General features: G+C 36.9%; 1 protein-coding gene across 1 annotated transcript; it reads right to left on the bottom strand.

Moving 5' to 3' along the window:
- Positions 1 to 3,132: 3,132 nt before the first annotated feature.
- On the bottom strand, positions 3,133 to 9,381 carry LOC149828339 (large ribosomal subunit protein P1-like). Its single transcript, XM_090016826.1, has 5 exons — positions 9,329 to 9,381; positions 9,112 to 9,198; positions 3,683 to 3,806; positions 3,500 to 3,591; positions 3,133 to 3,396 (listed from the first exon to the last, which is right to left on the bottom strand). Exons 2-5 carry the CDS (start codon positions 9,178 to 9,180, stop codon positions 3,343 to 3,345), a joined length of 339 nt encoding a protein of 112 aa, XP_089872952.1. The 5' UTR covers positions 9,181 to 9,198; positions 9,329 to 9,381; the 3' UTR covers positions 3,133 to 3,342.
- Positions 9,382 to 18,935: the final 9,554 nt, after the last annotated feature.

Here is an 18,935-nt window from a genome sequence, read left to right on the forward strand (position 1 = left end):
GCCCTGGTCTCGCTCGGCTCCTGCATCATACTTGCAGCCATGCACGCTTTCAATCATTCCAAGCTTGCGTGACCTGTGTGCAATTTCATGGGAAGTCATTTTCGCTTCTTTAAGCCAAATTTATGGCAATAACATGACGCATGCAAACAAGGTGGGAGCTATGGAGCCTTCTGGTGGCAAATGTTCAAAGAATTTACACCCTCTAATGATGTTAATACTCTTTAGTAAATAATAAAAAACATTCTGAAAGTCCTATTTAAGTTTTTCACTTCTCAATGTATAACTCTTTTAACTTGGCCCAAGCAAACATGCCCCAAGGCAACCGCTATCAACTTGCATATTTAAAAAAACTACTTTTATCACTGCAAATAATTAACAAGCTTTCTTATTCCCCCTTTTCAGCTCATTCTCATTCCAGCTTCCTCTTCTAACCCAGTAAGACTGTCAGCACGTAGAAAACTTGACCTGCTATGGCAACCTCAAACTCAACAATGAAAATCTCTTCCTTGGGGATTAGTAATTTTAAGTATACAATTTGTCTTTTTTTATGATGAAGGGATTAGTAATTTTAAGCATACAATTTATATCTATTTTATGACGAAGAACCCGATGAGAAATGGGTTACTTAATGTGATGGTGTGATTGTTTTTAATCAAAGAATGACTAATAATATAAAGGTATATTGCCTACTGCTTAGACTTATGGATGCGAGTGAAATTGCTATATCCTCTATTGAAAGAGGAGGAGAAATGGGTCTAGATATAATACTGATTAGTAAGATCTGTCTCTTACAGAATTGATAAAAAGGAAAGTTTATTAGTGAACCAGTTCTTTTGTCTACCAAATGGGATGGAATTTGGATTATGTATCAAACCATATCTATTTCATTGACTCATAAGGTTCAACACCAAACTAATCGAAGGTACCAAGCAAAAAAAAACATATTGACGAGGGCCTACGCCCTTCAGAAAGGTTAACTCAGGTGGGCAATTGAGCATACAATCTATGTCAACTCAAAAGAGCTAACGTTGTTTGAGAATTTGAGGTAATTAATGATGACAGAAGTTTGAAAGCCATTTGAAAAATGGAACTCTATTGATTATGATTGGAGACTGCTGGGAAACTAAATTGCCGGGAAGAAGGAATAGATAAGTCCCTCAAAATGCAATAAACAAAGAAAAACGTCCAAGGATTTGAATTATGGATATGTTGGCTTTGATCACAGGTAGGGATGAATAATCACAAGTTCAATCTTGTGACCAATTTTCACAAGCTTCAAGGCGAGAACGATCACAAGTACTTTTCTTATCAGCTTGAAGTATATCAGCATCCCTTTTGAGAGATCGGAAATTTTCAAATACCTACCAAACCTTCGGTTTAATTCATATCCAGGCCAAACTTTTAGGTTTTTCAACTGCACACAAAGGTTAGTAATGTTAATCGAATGTAGACTGTTGTTAGATGTTAGTCTGCTCCATACCTACTGAAAGCACCTCTTTAAGGAAGGGGGTTGGAGGGTGCTTCCGAAGCGAGAAGCATGGGGAAAGTGTGCTTCCCACTCGCTTCCCCCTCACATCCTTTTTGTTTCTCACTTGTTTTTCTTTGGCTTTGCCTGTCGCTTTTCCCTCATTTTTCTCTCTTTCCTTGTTTTTTATATTTGTATGTTTTTATTTAATTTTTCGCTTCTCACTCTCTCCTCTTTCGCTTCCTACTCATTTTCCCATTGTTTCTCTTCATTTCTTTCATGTTTTCTTTTTCACTTCTCATATGCTTTTAGGATGACTTCTCAAAGGAACTCTGCTTAATGCTTCATACTACTTTGCTTTCTGGTAACTATGGTTTGTCCTTGAGTTAAGAAAATTTTTAAGAAAGAGGAGTTTCCTAATAATATTATAAAATTACTATTTTATCTGTTTAACCATTGAACTCGCACATAAACTTTTTCCATGATGGATTAAAATTACTGATATGCCCTCATTCTAGAAACCCATCTTTTACATAAATCAACATGGCTTGGTAAATCGACCAAAGAAAAGTATTTGGTTTTCAAAATTAGAACAAAGGAATTACTTAGGAAAGAGAAAAGGAAAAAGAAAGCTACTTGGGTCGATGGAATATACAGTTATCGACTTATCTCATGTAACGCTTTAAGTTAAAGAAACCATGGAACTCAAGGTGCTGTAGCAACAAACATGCAAGGGGAAAGCTAGTGATGCGGCAGCATCAACAAGAATTGAAGAACCAAACCAAAAACAAGGTTGATGCTGTGAATGAAGGGCAATAGATTGAAGAGGAGCAGCACCAATGGAGATGAAACGGCTGTTAAATACTTGATCCTTATCTTCTTAATTTTTCAATTTCACTCTTTTTTAGAGAATCTGACCATGCAAATGTGACTTACAAGGTCTGCTTAGTAAGAACAGGCTTTTGAATCATCTGATTATGACAAGTGAACTGCTTTTTATAAGGCTTCAAAAATCCATGAGTAAGAATTTTCATAAATTTAAGGACGCATAAAATCATATTTTTATATTAAAAAATACAATCTAACAGTCAATTCCACCCCCAAAGGGATTTGGCGTAGTGGGATGGGGCTTATGCAGCTAGGCAGGCGGTCATAAGGTTTTAACGCCTACATATTTTTCCCATGAACTAAAATTATGAAGGAGGTACCAATTAAGGGTGCAAATAGGCCAAATATAGAGGGATAGTGACTGATCTCAATTCTCAATTCAAATCTGATTTAGCATATCAAAATCCAGATCAAGATCCAATTTAGATTACACAAAGTTGAATCAAGATCTGGGTCTGGTATGGTTACACCAGATACACTAACAAAAGGATGAGAACAAGGCTTTTCATCCATCTGTGGATCGGATTCGATTCAGACCAAAGCCTTGAAGAAATATTCATTCAAACTCAACCGAACCGAAATCAGACTCGATATGCCAAACACTTATCTGGCCGTTCATTTGGATCTTACACTAGGATTGGCATCCTGTGAAAAATATTGAGGTTCAGATTACAGACCCAACTCAACCCCAACTCGTTGGAACCCCTGGAAACAATCAACCAAATAATCCACCTGTTAAAAATCGGGAGTTTTGATTAGGGACCTCACTGAACCACATATTTTCACTCCCCATAACCAATTAACCAAATCACAAACAAGACACAAAATAATATCCTGTAACACAAAAAATCCTAGAGTATCGAAGGAAAACCCAACACACCTAGAAAAATTGATATAATGAAAAGATAATTGACGAACTATCAAAATTTTGCAACAAAGGCAGTACCAATGAACTAGAATGGAACTATCTAAATTTTGCAACACAGAAGCTAATCAAACAAGCTGAATCCCATATCATCATCGCTCTCTTCCTTTGGTTCCTCCTAAAATAAAGTGATAAAAAAAAGGAAAAAACAGAAAGGAGCCAACAGTCAGAAATTAAGTAAGCCATAAAGGACAAACATGGAAAAAATATTAAAGTAATACCTTCTTTTCTTCAGCAGCAGGAGCAGCAGCAACCTGAGCTGCACCACCAGCAGCAGCAGGAGCAGATACTGCCACAGGTGCACCACCTCCTCCTGCGGACAATTTCTTACTTTTTCACAACAAAAATTTACATAAAAAAGGAAAATCCCAAAACCGGGTAAAGAGTAATAAAATGGTGCAAACCCGATCCAACGCTCAAGATAAGATCTTCAACGTTTCTCTTCTCTAACAATTTTGCAAACAAACTTGGCCAGTAAGATTCAACGGAAACATTAGCTGACTTGACCAATGTGGCAATCTTCTCAGCCTGTCAAGCAATTTGATGTATAGACTCATTAGAAAGAGCAGAACAAACCCAAAATAAGCGTAGCATACACAAAACGACAATAAGAGACATTTTTTGCTCAGCACAACCATAGATCACAACAATATGCTTGTCACCACACTCACAAGATGATGTGTAGTTAACTTATAACACAATATAACCAAAACAAACTGACAGCCAATGGTCTCAGGCTTGTGGATAGGAAGGTCGCCCGCTGCCCCGAGTTTGAGTCCCCATGTGAGGACACCCTTCCACAAGGCAAAGTAGGAGGCTGCTTGGGGGTCAATGGGGGAACGGAGTCAACGGACAGAGTTTGGTGCCACCAAGTACAGCAGGCTAAGACCAGCATGGCAGCCAGGTCTGTGATCCTGGGTGCAGCTTCTCCATGTAAAAAAACAAAAACACCTAACAGCCAAAGTGCAATACATCAATATAGGAACCATGGCCATAAGCATAAATAAATAATTTCAGTGTTGGATTCTGAATCAATTTCCATAAGCTTTTAATTTTCTCCAGGGGGAGTTTAACCACTACCTCATTATGAAGAACCTATGAAAAATTCCAAACTGTATGGGAGAATGAAAGTCAATTATGAGTAGTACGCTCAAATGCAAACAGAATATCATAAAATATGGCGATAGCAATGTTGTGAAAAGCGTTGAGCTATGTCACATGGGTGCGGGTGCGGGGGTGCGGCACTTTCAAAAACCTTGGGTGCGGGGTTGCGGCAGAATATATATATATATATATATATATATATATATATATATATATATAGAGAGAGAGAGAGAGAGAGAAGGGTGGGGGGCTCGGCCCCTCCATTGAAATCAGAGGGAGTAGGGAGGGGGGCTCAGCCCCTCCCCTGCCGAATACAGGGAGGGGCTCGGCCCCTCCCCTGAAATCAGAGGGAGTGGGGTGGGGGGCTCGACCCCTCTCCTGCCAAAAACAGGGAGGGGGGCTCGGCCCCTCCCCTGCCGACCCGACAAGAGAGCGAGAGAGAGTGAGAGGGTACCTGCGACGAGGGAGAGGAGGAGGTGGCGTCGGGCTCCCCTGTGAGACGTCGGGAGGAGAGGAGGCGAGCGAGAGAGCGGAGCTGCGCGGGAGAGGAGAGGATTAGGGCAAAAAAATTTTGCCCTAATCCTCTTTCACAGCCCCTTTTGATCGGGCAACAGAAAAAAAAATTATGTTAAAAAATTGGACGAAAACAACCCTGGGTGTGTTACCGCACTCAGGTTCATGTTGACCGCACCAGGTGCCACACCTGCATCGCGTCGACGCGGGTGCGGCACCTGCTTTGTCGAGTCCCTGTGACTTAGGCATTGAGCTGTAGCGAGGCATAAGACCTGCTCGTGAAGCAAAGCGTAAGCCTCAAAGTGTAAAGCGTAAGCTTCAAAAAAATATTAAAAAATTAACTAAATAAAAAAACAAAAATAAATATGCATATGCTATGTTCTTTTTCATAATATTTTAAATGCTACTCTTTCATAATCCATTTGACTAATAAAAAAATTTATTGATTTTTCAGGTTAGATTTTTACAATAAGTTTGTCCACTTGCCGAAGATCATGGCGTTTCACTCTGACTTAAAGACGTCGCAAAAGGATGTGTCATACAACCATTATTGTTCAAATTTAAAGAGACAATCAGGCCTCACATGCAACAATTAGCACTGATAAACATGCCCAACAAACCGATCAGTGCACATTCGAACTCCGGCTCGGCTCGTTTACCAGTAGACTGAGCTTGTGTCCCGACTCATGCTCATGCTTAACCAAGCCGAACTCAAGCCCGACTCATCCTTGAATGAGGCTCATCACTGAAAGAATAAGGAAAAAAAGAGAAAAAAAAAGAAATAGAGAAGAAAAGGAAGAAAAATTAATAATATAGAAAAAACATAGAAGAAGAATCAAAAAGAGGGTTAAGAAAAGAAGAAGAAAAACGAAAAAGAAAAAGAAAAAGAAAGAAAGAAGGAGATGGGAAGAAAGGGGGAAGTGAAAAAAAAAGAAAAGAAGAAATGGGAAAACAAAAAGAAGAAGAAAGAACAAAAGAAAGAGAAGGGAAGAAAGGGGAAAGGAAAAAAGAGGAAGAAAAAAAAAAAAGCAAATAGAGAGAGAGAGACAGAGAAACTTTTGTTGCTGGAAGCTTTCGTTGGAACAGTGGGTCAGTTGCCGAAGCAGTGAAAGGGAGGTGGAGGAGGAGAGAAGGGAAGACGACCTAAACTTTTTTTTAATAGCATTAAAGTGGGTCGGTCACCGGAGCACCGGGAAAACTTTCATTTTTTATAAACTTTTTTTTGTTTTTTAATAGCATTAAAGTGGTCAAATGGGGCCTTTGACCCCATTTGACCAGCTTATATAAGAGGCATGTGCCTCACGTGTGAGGTGCACCTCGAGGCGCAAAAGTGCGCCTCGAGGTGCATGAAGCGCACGCCTCGCACCCTAATGTGCTTTTTAGATGCGCACTGAGGCTTAGTAGGCTGCACCTCGCATCAAGGTGCGCTTTTTGCCCCTCGAAGCATGCTTTTAACAACACTGGGTGATAGTATATACCTCTATTTAAGAAAGAGATCACGATGAATTTGTCGAGCAGTGAGACTTTGCACAACAACAATTAAGGATTTCTTTCTTTTTCTTTATAGTATCAGTATAGGGCTATAAATTTGAAAATGAAAAGTGATATTGCCAACAAAACTTCAAGTGAAGCCTATACATATTCAAATTTGTAAAGTACACATTTTCACTCTATGGAAAATGCATTTGACTTTTGTTTTACCTCCAAAACAAGACACATTACACGAAAAAGTAACCGTGGTTTAAAAAGTGCCATTCTTTATAAGGATCTTTTGGTCATTTAAATCTATTAATACAACTAATTTAATATAACTAGTTTAATGTTAAATAAATAAATAAGATGTGTGTGTAACCATAAACATGCTATTGGATTTTCAATGCTTTTTCGAAATTCTAACCATACAGATGTGTTTTATATGCTTGTTTAGGAATCACTACTTGGAGCATTTGATCCTGATCCATGGATATGTTTTTATAAGGTTTCAAAAATTTACGGTCTACAATTTTTATAAACTTTTGAGGCTCCAAATACTATTTTTTCCCATCCATAATGCATGATTTAAGTGTTTCTAGTAAACCAATCAAGCTGAACACATCTATGGGAACAGAATTTCGAGAAAAAACATCGAAAATCCAATATCATGTTTCATTTATCACGGTGTCCATTTTGTAGGTTTTCATTTCCCTATATAATATATATATATATATATATAGAGAGAGAGAGAGAGAGAGAGTAGCCTATAGTGTTGCCATTAATCGCAGGCACTATTTTTTTTTGGGTTTGTGGACCCTTTAGTGGCGGTCACTGACGTCGGTTTTCCACCCAGAGAATTATCGGCAGCCAAGGACCACCTCTAATTCCTTTTTCTTTTAACATTTGGGCGAACGAACGTCATCCGACGCTCATTCGAGGAATGACCATTCAACCTTACAGGTTTTCCTATATATATCTGAGAGGGAGAGAGAGAACCGACTTGTTTACTTGATGCATAAAATTATTTGAAAGCATCTCCAACAATGTTTAATAGGAGGGTTTTTATTTCATCTGCATTAGCATTTTATGAACTTGTTACTTATACTGTTTTATCCATAGTCACCCGTATCATTAAAGGTAATTTCTCGGTGAGGGTATTTCTCGAAAAGACTTACCAAAGTTGATAAATCTCAGGAATATCTTGGGAAAATCTTGAGAGTTTAAAAAATTGAAAAAAAAATATAAATAACAACAAAAAAGCTAAGAAAATAATAAGTTTTGCATTACTTTTTCTTTCAAAATATAAAAAAACATGTTTTAAAGGTTTTAAAATATAAAAGAAACAAAAAAATAAGAAATGCAAACTTAAAATAAAAAAATAATAATTTTCTCAAAAAATATCATGATATTTTGAAAATATCATGATATATTCGATATTATCGGCTACCTTGAAATAGCCGCGATGATATTTTCAAAATATCGGCGATATCGGTGACAATGGTTTTATCTACTAGACAGGCATATGCACATATAGCTACCCAAAGCAGATAGTCTTCAACCATGTCAAGCATGCCCAACTTTCAGTGTAATTTTCCCTCTTTGTATATTTATACATACAATAAGTGCAATATTCATTTGGATATGAGAGCTCAAGGATACAAATTATGGAAGCACATTCCCATCACAATCGGAGTATATGATAACCACCCTAAAGAGGGAATAAAGCAGCTGCTAAGTGGAGATATAGACACACAAGGTGAAATCTGATCAAGACAGTATACATTTTATAAGAGAATAAGTGAAGTAAGTGCACCTGTAGTCAGAGATGAGTTCTCAACAGAAAGCAAGACAAAATAGCATCAATAGAAAGTAAGTGCAACTGTAGCCAGTTAGTTTTGTCATCATTGTCAGTTCATTTTTGTGTCTCCATATAACTGTGAGTTCATCTTTAAAATTTTACAAAACTTGTGGATGTAGAGGATATCTGCATTTTCACTCAACTGGCTGAGAATAGGTACTGTGCTCACACAAGTGATTAACATTTAATAATGCATGTGCTTCCTCTCAAAACGAGAGAGAGCAGCAAACGTTAACAATGATAAAGCATGAGATTTCTTTGAAAATGAGGTGGATGGTTTGGAAGGATCGATAAGTTTGCAACTAGCAGCTCCTGCTACATAACACAGCAACCTAGAGACAGCGAACATCACCCAAAATTATGGATCCAATCAGCTTAGTAAATTCCTTAAAAACCGAACAACCATGCTTCTACTAAAACTGAAACCCACTACAACCAAAGACCAAATCTCCAGAAACCACTTCAGCACAGCAATACACAAGCTTCACACATGATCTGTTTACTTTGACTATAAGCACAGGATTCAACCTCCCGCTTTACAAACTACCAAAACCGAAATGATCGGATATTCCGAAAGAACTATAAAAAAAACAATCCAATAAAAATAATGCAAAACATAGACGAAGCGCCCTAAGTTGTAGCACATCATAGCACCAAAGGAAAACTATCCCTTTTTGGGGCAAATAATAAGACACAAATCGATAGACTCCATGAAATCTTATTAAGATTATCAAAATATCCCCAAAATCCCAAAAGAAATACAGAAATCAATGAACAATAACAACGCAACAATATTCCTCGCAAATGATAGAAAAAACATGATATATAGAGAGAAAATAAACGAAGAAAACGACGGAAAATCGGGGGAAGGGGGACGAATGGTACCGTAATGGGAATGTGATCGTCATGGAGGATCAGAGAAGCATACGTGCAAGCCAGCTCTCCGGCAGCCATTGTGAATGAATTAGGGCTCTGCGTGAGCAATTCACGAGAAAATACAACCACAAATCAGGAACTTGCACATGCATATAACCACAAATCAGGAACTTGCACACGCATATAACAAACGCGATCTTGAAGAAACTAGGGTTTTAGGGAATACCTAGCGGATGCAGAGACGAAGAGAACAACACGGAAACACTGCTGCGAGAGAACTCGGCCAATAGGAATCTAGGGTTTTTATTCGGTTCGTTTTAAGTAAACGGGTCGGATCATGGTAGATTCGAACGGTATTTTAAGCAAAGGGTCGGAAACCGAGTCCAGATCGAAACTAAATCCAATGTAGTAGAGCTGTGTCAGGATCCAAATTTTATATGATAATTTGGATCTGGTGAAAAAAAAAAGCTAGTAAGCAGTAGTTTTACGTGTAAAAAGTGCAAATGGATTGAATTAAAATTAGATCCGAATACAGATCCAAGAGAATATTGTCCTGAATCCTAGTATACATCCAGGTCATGTAAGTCTGTATGGAACCCGAATACGCATTTAGTTCTTGTTTTCAAGGTCCATATAAGAAAAAAAAACAATAAATAGAATTTAGGATCGGCTTGGCTCAACTCTGATAGAGTTATTTTATGTCATATATTATAATGCAGGACAAATTATTTGAGTAGGGTGTCAACGGGTCCGGCTTGGTTCGGACCCAGGTAGAATCAGACCTGGCCCCGATTTTTGGGTATGATATCAGGTCCAGACCCAGATCTAATCAGACTCACCATAAGAGAAACATACCCGGACCTGATAAGAACTACATGAACCAGAACCTATAAGGTTTGGTATGGGTCGGTTTGGGTAGACCCGACCTGTTGACACCCCTAGATTTGAGGTATTTGGTTTGCAAGCAATAGGTTTAGGTTTAGAGATAAAATATGCTTGCTTTTAACTCTAAACCTGTTTATTTTTTTAATAATTTTATTACTTCCATCTCTCAAACAATGTTTTTTTTTTAGCAAACTAGTTCGAGCTCAGCTCATTTAGCTCGGAGCCATTATGAGCTCAAAGTCGGTCGCTTTGCCACAAAAATAAGTCAAGCTTCAACACTTCAAGCTCGGCTCATTCGGCTTGTTTGCGAGCCAACTTGCCTTTTGGTTTTGTTCCGGTCGTCATATCCCGAATCACCTATATATGCTATTTATACAATTTTAGGTCAGGATGTCCACCTGTTTAGGGATGCAAATCAATAGGAGATCCATCACAAGTCTGAACTAGATCCAACACGTGTAAACTCACCCATCTTTGCCCCTTTCTGCATAGCTCTTACCGGTTTTGAGCTGACCCATAAGTATAGAAACTCAAATCTTAACCAAATCCATCACCCCATCGTGAGATTTGAGTTGGATCCTAATCCTGTAAAATTAGGATCTAGTATCGGGTCAAAATGCCCCCTACCTAACTCCAACCTGTTTGCATCTCTACTTCTTTGGCAATGCTAAATACAAAGAGAGTAGCTAACCTTCCACCGTATCCATTGGTAGGGTAAGTCTCATTCTTAGGTTTGCAAGCCTTGTGAATTAGGTGGATTTTGATTCAATATCTTCCTCATTTTTACGGGTCTTAATCAAAACTCGGGTTGGGTCTGGGTCTGGCATAAAATTTCATAAACTATAACCGGATCCATGTATTAATCGGACCTTTGGGTCCGGAACCAGGTCTTAATCGGGTCTTCTTATTTATCACCATACCCAGACCCTATAAGGTTTGGTTCGGGTCAGGTCCGGGTAAACCAGGTCCGTTGACACCCCTACTCAAATCTCCAAAGAGGCCAGTCGGCCCTGTCCTGACAGCCTCTTGTTCTTTAGCTTATTGTTTATAACCAGTGAAAATAGCTTTCATTTTATTATGTATAAATGGCCAAGCATCTGTAAATTTAAGTCAAACACTGACAAGCTAATTAAATCACAACCAAAGTGTTCATGTACTTCTCATGAAGATGTCTACCTACCAAACCCAACCCACAACCCCCTCCCCACTCCTCCTCCTCCTACCCCAAAACAACCCTAAAAATAAAAAATAAAAATTTAGTTTTTTTTATGCATTTTTCTACTGTTTCTTACCTCTGAATCTGAACCATGGGCGCCCATTTGTAAAAAGATAATTGGGTTGTCTCACCTGTCCATCACGGGTGGAACAGTTTATTTAACGGCACTACTTTGACATGCCCTCTAAATAACTTCAAGCAATAAATCTTGTTCTGTTTCAGAGCAGTTGGAACATAGAGAAGCATTGAAGTGAATGCATTATAAAATGATACTTTCGTTTAGAAAACATATACAAAAAACTTGAAATATTCAAGCAACTTGGTCAATTAGAGGTGTAAATGGGTTGGGTTCAGCTCCATTTATGCAAACTGCTTAATTACATGGCCTATAGGAAGATCCCTAATGAACTAGATAAGATAACATGGATGAAACAGCTTTTAATCCTTCTCCTATGTGATTCTGCAAATCACATTTTCATATTCTAATTGAATTTGAATTTTATAGTAGTTAGAATGGTTTTAGAAACTGACCATTTAGCAGATTTGAAGGAGAAGGTATGCTAAAAGAGGAATGTCAATCAAGCCCCAGTCGCCCCGCTAGGTTCATCAAAATGGCCCATCCAAATCCAATCCAACATTGGCATGACAGAACCCAGGCTCGGCCGGAGCTCGACCAACTTCAGGTTGAGCTTTCAGCGGGTCAAGAATGTCGTTCCGGGCTGGCTTGAGGCCTAACAAATATCAGGCAAAGTGAAGGTGCACAAACATAGGTCCTCAGTTCAAACTCTCGAGCTAGTCAACTGTTGAAATAAACCAGAACAATAAGAAGAATATCAACCAAAGAAGAACACAAAATATACATGATTCGGTCTATGACCTACATCAACCGGCAAAGGAAAGCAAAGCTTTACTATGATGAATAAAGAGGAAATTCAAAGACATTGCATGTCTCTTAAAACTCTTGAGTATATGGTCTCGGGCTTAATAACCTGATCCCTCTGCTGTCACCACAAACCTCCAATTTTTTTCTCCCAATTATATGGAAACTGGTCATTGAGAGAAGCAGGTCCATCATTCAAGGCACATGTAAACGTCTCTAAATCATCTTACCCACAATTTTCCCAATCTGCGGAAGATTACTGACGCATATACAGGAAAAAAGGGTCTCTACTGATTCTAAAAAAGCCCTCATGTTTGCTTCATGTGGTAGGGCCACTGAAACGCGTCACATTTCATTGACTTTCATGAAAAATCTTTGGTTTTCACACCGCACAAATACATTTTAAATTAAATAAGAGGCATTTTAAAACCTTGGACAAGAAGCTGGCTTTGGATGCTTCTAAAACTTTATGAAAAACTTCCTACAAATTGAATGCTTAAAATAAACTTCCTACACAATCAGATTCGGTGGGATGTCGGATTACATTCAACCCATTGATATATATATATATATACATACATATAGAGAGAGAACAGTTTTATTTCTTAAACTGCCCTAAAAAGCTTCAAAGAACAAAAATTTTAGATATTTGTGTTATTTATAGCTTATTTGGTAAAAGAAGATGTAATTTGTTTTCATATTGTTCCTATATCTTTGTTTTTACTTGCAACCCCTTATGTTTATTAAATGTTTTATACTCATGCAGCCAAGCATTTCTCAAATGGAAAATGACCGTATTATATGGTAAATTTGATGCATTTTCCGAAATGCCCTACAAATTTTAAAATCTGCCAATGTCTAATTTCATAAGTTCCCTACCTTTTTAGGAACGTTTTACCCTTAGAACGTGCAAATCTCCTGAGTTTTGTGTGTTAACGCTCTCCTTATTCCGCTAAATATCACTAAAAAAGAATTTTGCATGATATTTATGCAAAATTTATGAATTTCTCGACATTCACTGCTCCTCACTTTCACAAAATCCCCACGATTTTTGCAACTATATTACGATAATCACTACAGCTCTTGCGAAAATCTCTTACTATAAAATTTGTCAAGATTTTCGCATGTGATAGTTGTGAAAATTAACTTTTCGATGTGAAATTCATGAAAAGTTGTAGAATTCATGGAATTTCGCACAATGTCAACTTTAAGAGATGCAAGATTTTGTTTTATCATGCAAATTTTGTTGTATATATAGGTGATTAGGGTGTGAATTTTGTCAAGAGTTTTGCGTTGGTAGTTGCAAAAGTTGACTTTCTATACGAAATTCACAAAAAGTTTGTAAAATTTAAGAAGTTTTGCATGATAGCTACTTTAAGAGATGTGAGAATCTGTTTTACCTTGCAAAATTTCTAAAAGGTTTGCAAAAATTCGCTAAATGTTTGCAAAAATAGCGAAGTTTCTCTTGAGTTGATGCTAAATTTCTTTTAATCATTAGAATTTTGTAAGCATTTAATGAAGTTGTTTTGTTTCTTAACCCTATTTTCATGCAAATCAGTGATCCTCAAACCTTAATTTTGCATAACCTAGGGTTTCCTATGGTCCCCAAAGCTCTTACGCTCCGGCCAAGTTTTTTGCAACTATTTTCGGTGACTCACACATCGACAACACTTCATCGACGACTGTTTCAGCAAATCATTCTAGTTTTTTCAATAAGGTTATTTTTTGGCAAATAATTTTTTTTAAACTAAGGAAAAAAAACAAAGAGATTTGTTCATGGTGTATATATTCTATATTTTCATCCACATAAGATTAGATATATGTTGTTTTTGTGTTGTTTTTTGTGTTGGTTTTTGTGTTTTATTACAACATGAGATTATGTTGTTTTTTATGCTCTATAAACAAAGAGATTATGTTGTTTTTGTGCTCTAATAAATAGAGAGATTATGCTATTTTTAGATATATTATGTTTTGTGTGGTTATATTGTTTTTTTTCTGCTTTTTGTGCTCTATTACCATTTGAGATTATTTTGTTTTTTCTGTTCTATAAAACAAATAGATTATGGTTGCTATTTTTAACATAATCCTTTGGAAATTTATGGTTTTGTGCTTTGCAAAGTAAACTAATTATATTGTTTACTATCTACCAGCTATTTTTACCATTATGCTTTCCAGATCTATGGTTGCTATTTTTACTTAATTCTTCTACAATAAGCTTGTTTTAACTTGTTATTTGAGTGAAGCTATTTTGAGTATTTGGCAATTGTTTGTGCTTGTCTTTGTTATTAGGTGCAATTATGAAATGCAAGCAATGGTTTGTGATGCATTTTAGCACGGTATTGTAGGAAGCCTTTTCAATTAGCTTTTCTAGTTTTGAAAACAAGTTATAAGGTTGTGACAATTTTGATAATGTGGATTGGTACAATAGTTTTGTGATGTCAAATTTCATACCTAGACATTTCAACATATTGTCAAATCCTTATTTCTATATTTTTGCTATGAGATATGTTATTGGTCTAGAGTGCATTCTTTTTTATTACTTAAGCTTGTTGTTTAGGCTTATAATTATTTGCCGTTTGATCTAATATGCATGGCTGCATGGTAATGGAAATGAATCACTAAAATAATCATATTACTGCCTGTGAATGCTTGTATACTGCCTATGCAAAGTATTCTAACTATTCTTTATTTATGTTATTATAAGAATTTATTCTTTTGAGTATTGCAATATGTCACCAAAGAAGAAAAAAAACACATCCTACAACAGACATCCCAAAAAAGAGAAAATATTTCAAACACACACGCTAAAGTACGTGATTATCCATTTGCAATAAGTCATAGTTTCTACTAAGAAACATATGATAGGTTTGTCGTCTGGGTAGAGAGGGAGCTTGCTTCGTGGCCTTATATTTGCATGCCAGATATAATCCATAAAAAAGATAGTCACACCAAGATGGAGCATAGAAATATTTGTGCAACCCAGCAGTTGCTAACACTTCGGAAAAAACAAGTAGTTGCTGCAAAAAGGCTGATGAGATTGCTTATAAAATATCCCTCATCCTAAAAGCATTAAAGGAAGGAGAGGAGGATCAATCAGTGAAAAAGTTTGAGTTATTGGCTCACCCTGAAATTATTTCTAACAACAATCTTTGCCTAGATCTGGAGATGCAGCCACCTGTAGTGGCAGAGGCTAGATGAAGGAGAATGATCAGCAAGGAGAGGATGCAATGGTGAGGAGGAGAGTAAAGATCCATAAGTGAAGGAGAGTGAGGGCTCGAAACTTGAGGCAGTTGTGGAGGGTCAGCAGAAAGTGGAAGAGATTGAGTGACCGAAACTTAAGTAGTGACCGGAACTTGAGGCAGTTGTGGAGAATCAACAGAAAGTGGAGGAGATTGAGTGACTGAAACTTGAGGCAGTTATGGATGGCCAACAAGAAGTGGAGGAGAGTGAGAGACTAAAACTTGAGGCAGTTGTGAAGGGTGGGGTTGAGTTGTACAATGCACAAGTGGTTCCTCCTCCCCAGGGATATAAAGTAATGCATTCTTCGAGGAGGAGGTCCTGGTGGAAAACAAGGTCCGGTGCTCATTCAGAGGTACTTTGCTCCATTGTGTATATGTATAAGCATGTGTTTAGGTTGCAAACAAGTAAATTGAATCTTTAAAATGTTATATTGGTTTTTACAAGCATAGATACTCAAACATAAAAATTAATTATGAATGCAAGATCTATATGGAGAAGATTTAGAGGGTCTGGATCATCATATGCACTAATTCTACTGACACCGAGCCCACATATGATTCTAAACATTGGCAAAAAATGTCAAGGATTGGTTAGATCAGATGCATTTTCATAAGTTCTTTTAAATCACACCATAGAACACTGGCCACAGTCTCCTAGAGTTTGTTGTCCAATTCTGGAATCTGTCAGCAAATGTATTCCAATTCGAAAGCATGGAGTTGATCATTACATTGGAGGATGTTGCACAAATCACGGAATTAAAGTGCAACGGGAAGCCAGTCACTAGACATCGGTGAAAAAATTTCAAGAAGATGGGTCAAGAGCTCCTCGATATGCAGGATGATGTGTTCGCATGTGACAAAATTAGGTTTGTATGGTTGAGAAAATAATTTGACCCTATCATTTCACAACCAAAAGGTGCAAACTGTCCTATTTTGGATGAAAGAGGTACAGTCTAGAGAGGGGGTGAAAACATTTTTGTTGTACTTTTCTTGAACTTGTTTATTCATCGATACTGGTAGAAAGACAATAAGTAGATTACACTTAGAATGCTTGCACGTTGATGAGTATGCATGGAGAGCTACCGCATTATTTATATGCAAGTTTGAATGAGTGCAGAAATGAAGAAAAAAACTCTCTAAAATATTGATATTGTTGGAGGTAATCATTCTTTTATTTTTTCTTAACTTCTGATTTATACTCAAATATTATCTAAAATTTTTTGATATACTATATTGTGTGTTAATGATGTTTTTATATTGATCCTTGTAAGTTTGGATATAGGAGCATATATCCATTAGAAAGGCCCTAACACGTGACAAGACACATAAATTTTCTTGTATTGCAATATGGAGACGGTTAAGCACCGACGATGATAGTAGTAAGCGAAGAAGGTTTGGTCCTCGCATCAGCAAGGAAGCTTGTATTACATAATTGCTCAAAATGACCATGTAAGTATTCCTGAAACAATTTCTTATGTTTTTTGCTATACTTGTATCAACAAGAAACACAGTCACCAACCATGAATGAAATGGTACCATGGGTAACGTGACGCCCCTATGTAGATGTCGTGGATGAAGATGAACAAGATGTGGTTGTGGCAGTGAAGGGCCTCGCGAGAAGAGATATTTGGTTGTACAATATGAATGAAGTTGAACTACAACTAGTCAGCTAAGTGGTCTGACAATTTGGTTTTGTTCAGCAACAACCACCCCATCCGACTGATGTAGTAAGCAAAATTGTCCAAGACACGTAACATGATCGGAACAAGAATTACCCAACGTTGTTTGAATTTAAACTTGAAGACTGGTATGATGGCAGGAAAAACATCAACACCTCATTCATGGTACCTGATGATGAGAAAGTTAAGGTCCACACTGAGGAGGAGAAAGAGGAAGTTCGGGCAAGAAGTCTGAAGCAAGCTACTAGATATGACATTTTAAGGAAAGAAAACCAAAGGCTAAGGGACTTGCTTAAAGGAAAAGACACAAAACTCCAGAACATGACTAGCCTTATCAATAACATGGAGAGGATCAATAAGGAGTTATTGTCGTGCCTTAAGCAATATGAGCAGTGACATCAAATTTTTGTAATTTAATTATACTTTGTTGGATTGTTTTGGACTGTTATGTATATTATTGTAAATAAAGGGTAATTTAATTAGTCTTTAACAATTATACTAGTTTGATTTGTATATAACAGGTGACTGGCTAAATGAAGATAGAATTGTGTAATAATTGTTGGACTATTTTGCATTGTTATTATTGTATATTAAGTTATATTTTAATAGGTGACTGTTTAATTAGTTTGAATTATATATAAGAGGTGATTGTGTTTAACTAGTTTTAATTGTATATGTAGGTGTGTTTGTTGTATGATCAGACTCTTTTGAAATGTGTTTGAAATGATGATTGATTTGTGATTTTATATATAACATGAGTGATCACACGTATACAAAACAGTTTGCAATCAAACATGCGAATTTTCTCATTACGTGCGAAATTTCATAAAAAGATGGAAAATTTGCACATATACAAAATAATTCACAAGTATACATGTGAATTTCATCATTGCGTACGAAATTTAGCAAAAGGATGGTAATGGAGGGAAAAAATTAATCGGGAAAGTTGAGAAAAGTCATATTAGAGCGAAAAAACTTTTGCAAGAATCACCGCAAAAGGAATTTCGCATCAACTCAAGTAGTGAAACTTTGCAATTTTTACAAACATTCAACAACTTTCAAAAACCTTTTAGGAATTTTGCAAGGTAAAATTGAATCTCGCATCTCTTAAAGTGGCTATCATGTGAAATTCCTTGAATTCCATCAACTTTTAATGAATTTTGCATAAAAAATCGACTTTTGCAACTACCAACGTGAAACTCTTGACAAAATTCTCACCTTAATTGCTTATATATAAAATTAAATTTGCACCGTAAAATGGAATCACGCATATCATAAAGTCGATATCATGTGAAATTCTATGAATTCCATAACATTAAAAAAAAATTCAAAAGTTGACTTTAGCAACTACCACATGCAAAAATCTTGACGAATTTTGCACGTAAGGGATTTTCACAAGAGCTGCAGCGATTATCATAACATAGCTGCAAAAATCGTAGAGATTTTGCAAAAGTGAGGAGGAGTGAATGTCGCAAGTGCAGTGTGCGAAATTCATGATTTTCGCATAAATATCATGCAAAATTCATTTTTAGTGATATTTAGCGAAATCAAAAGCGCATCGCGATGAACATACAAAACTCAAGAGATCTGCACTATCTAAGAGTTAAACAGTCCTAAAAAAAAGTAGAGAACCCTAGAAAATGAACATTTGGCAAATTTTAAAATTTGTAAGACATTTCGAGAAACACATCAAATTTATTATACAGTACGGTCAAACACTTGCTTCTTCTGGCTTCATGCATGATCTCCTTCTTATTGTGGTCACTGTGGTATGGAATTGGATTCGTATGGCAAAATGGTTCCTAGGACAATGGGAAACCGCAACTGTCAAGCATGTGCCCAGATGGATCTCACTTCCACACGTAAGAAAACGGAGGAAAATAAAATCCGTGTTCGGAACAAGGTGGGCGACCGATTCCCTCTTTCCAACCCTA

This window comes from Nuphar pumila, chromosome 9 (assembly GCF_984573655.1).
Source record: "Nuphar pumila chromosome 9, dmNupPumi1.hap1.1, whole genome shotgun sequence".
Taxonomy (NCBI): Eukaryota; Viridiplantae; Streptophyta; class Magnoliopsida; order Nymphaeales; family Nymphaeaceae; genus Nuphar; species Nuphar pumila.

Excerpts from the sequence above, each read along its gene's own strand:
- LOC149828339 (XM_090016826.1), bottom strand. The coding sequence starts at position 9,180 with ATGGCTGCCGGAGAGCTGGCTTGCACGTATGCTTCTCTGATCCTCCAT. Across the intron at positions 3,807-9,111 it reads ACGATCACATTCCCATTACG|GCTGAGAAGATTGCCACATT; the intron begins GTACCATTCGTC and ends ATTGCTTGACAG. Across the intron at positions 3,592-3,682 it reads TATCTTGAGCGTTGGATCGG|GAGGAGGTGGTGCACCTGTG; the intron begins GTTTGCACCATT and ends AATTGTCCGCAG.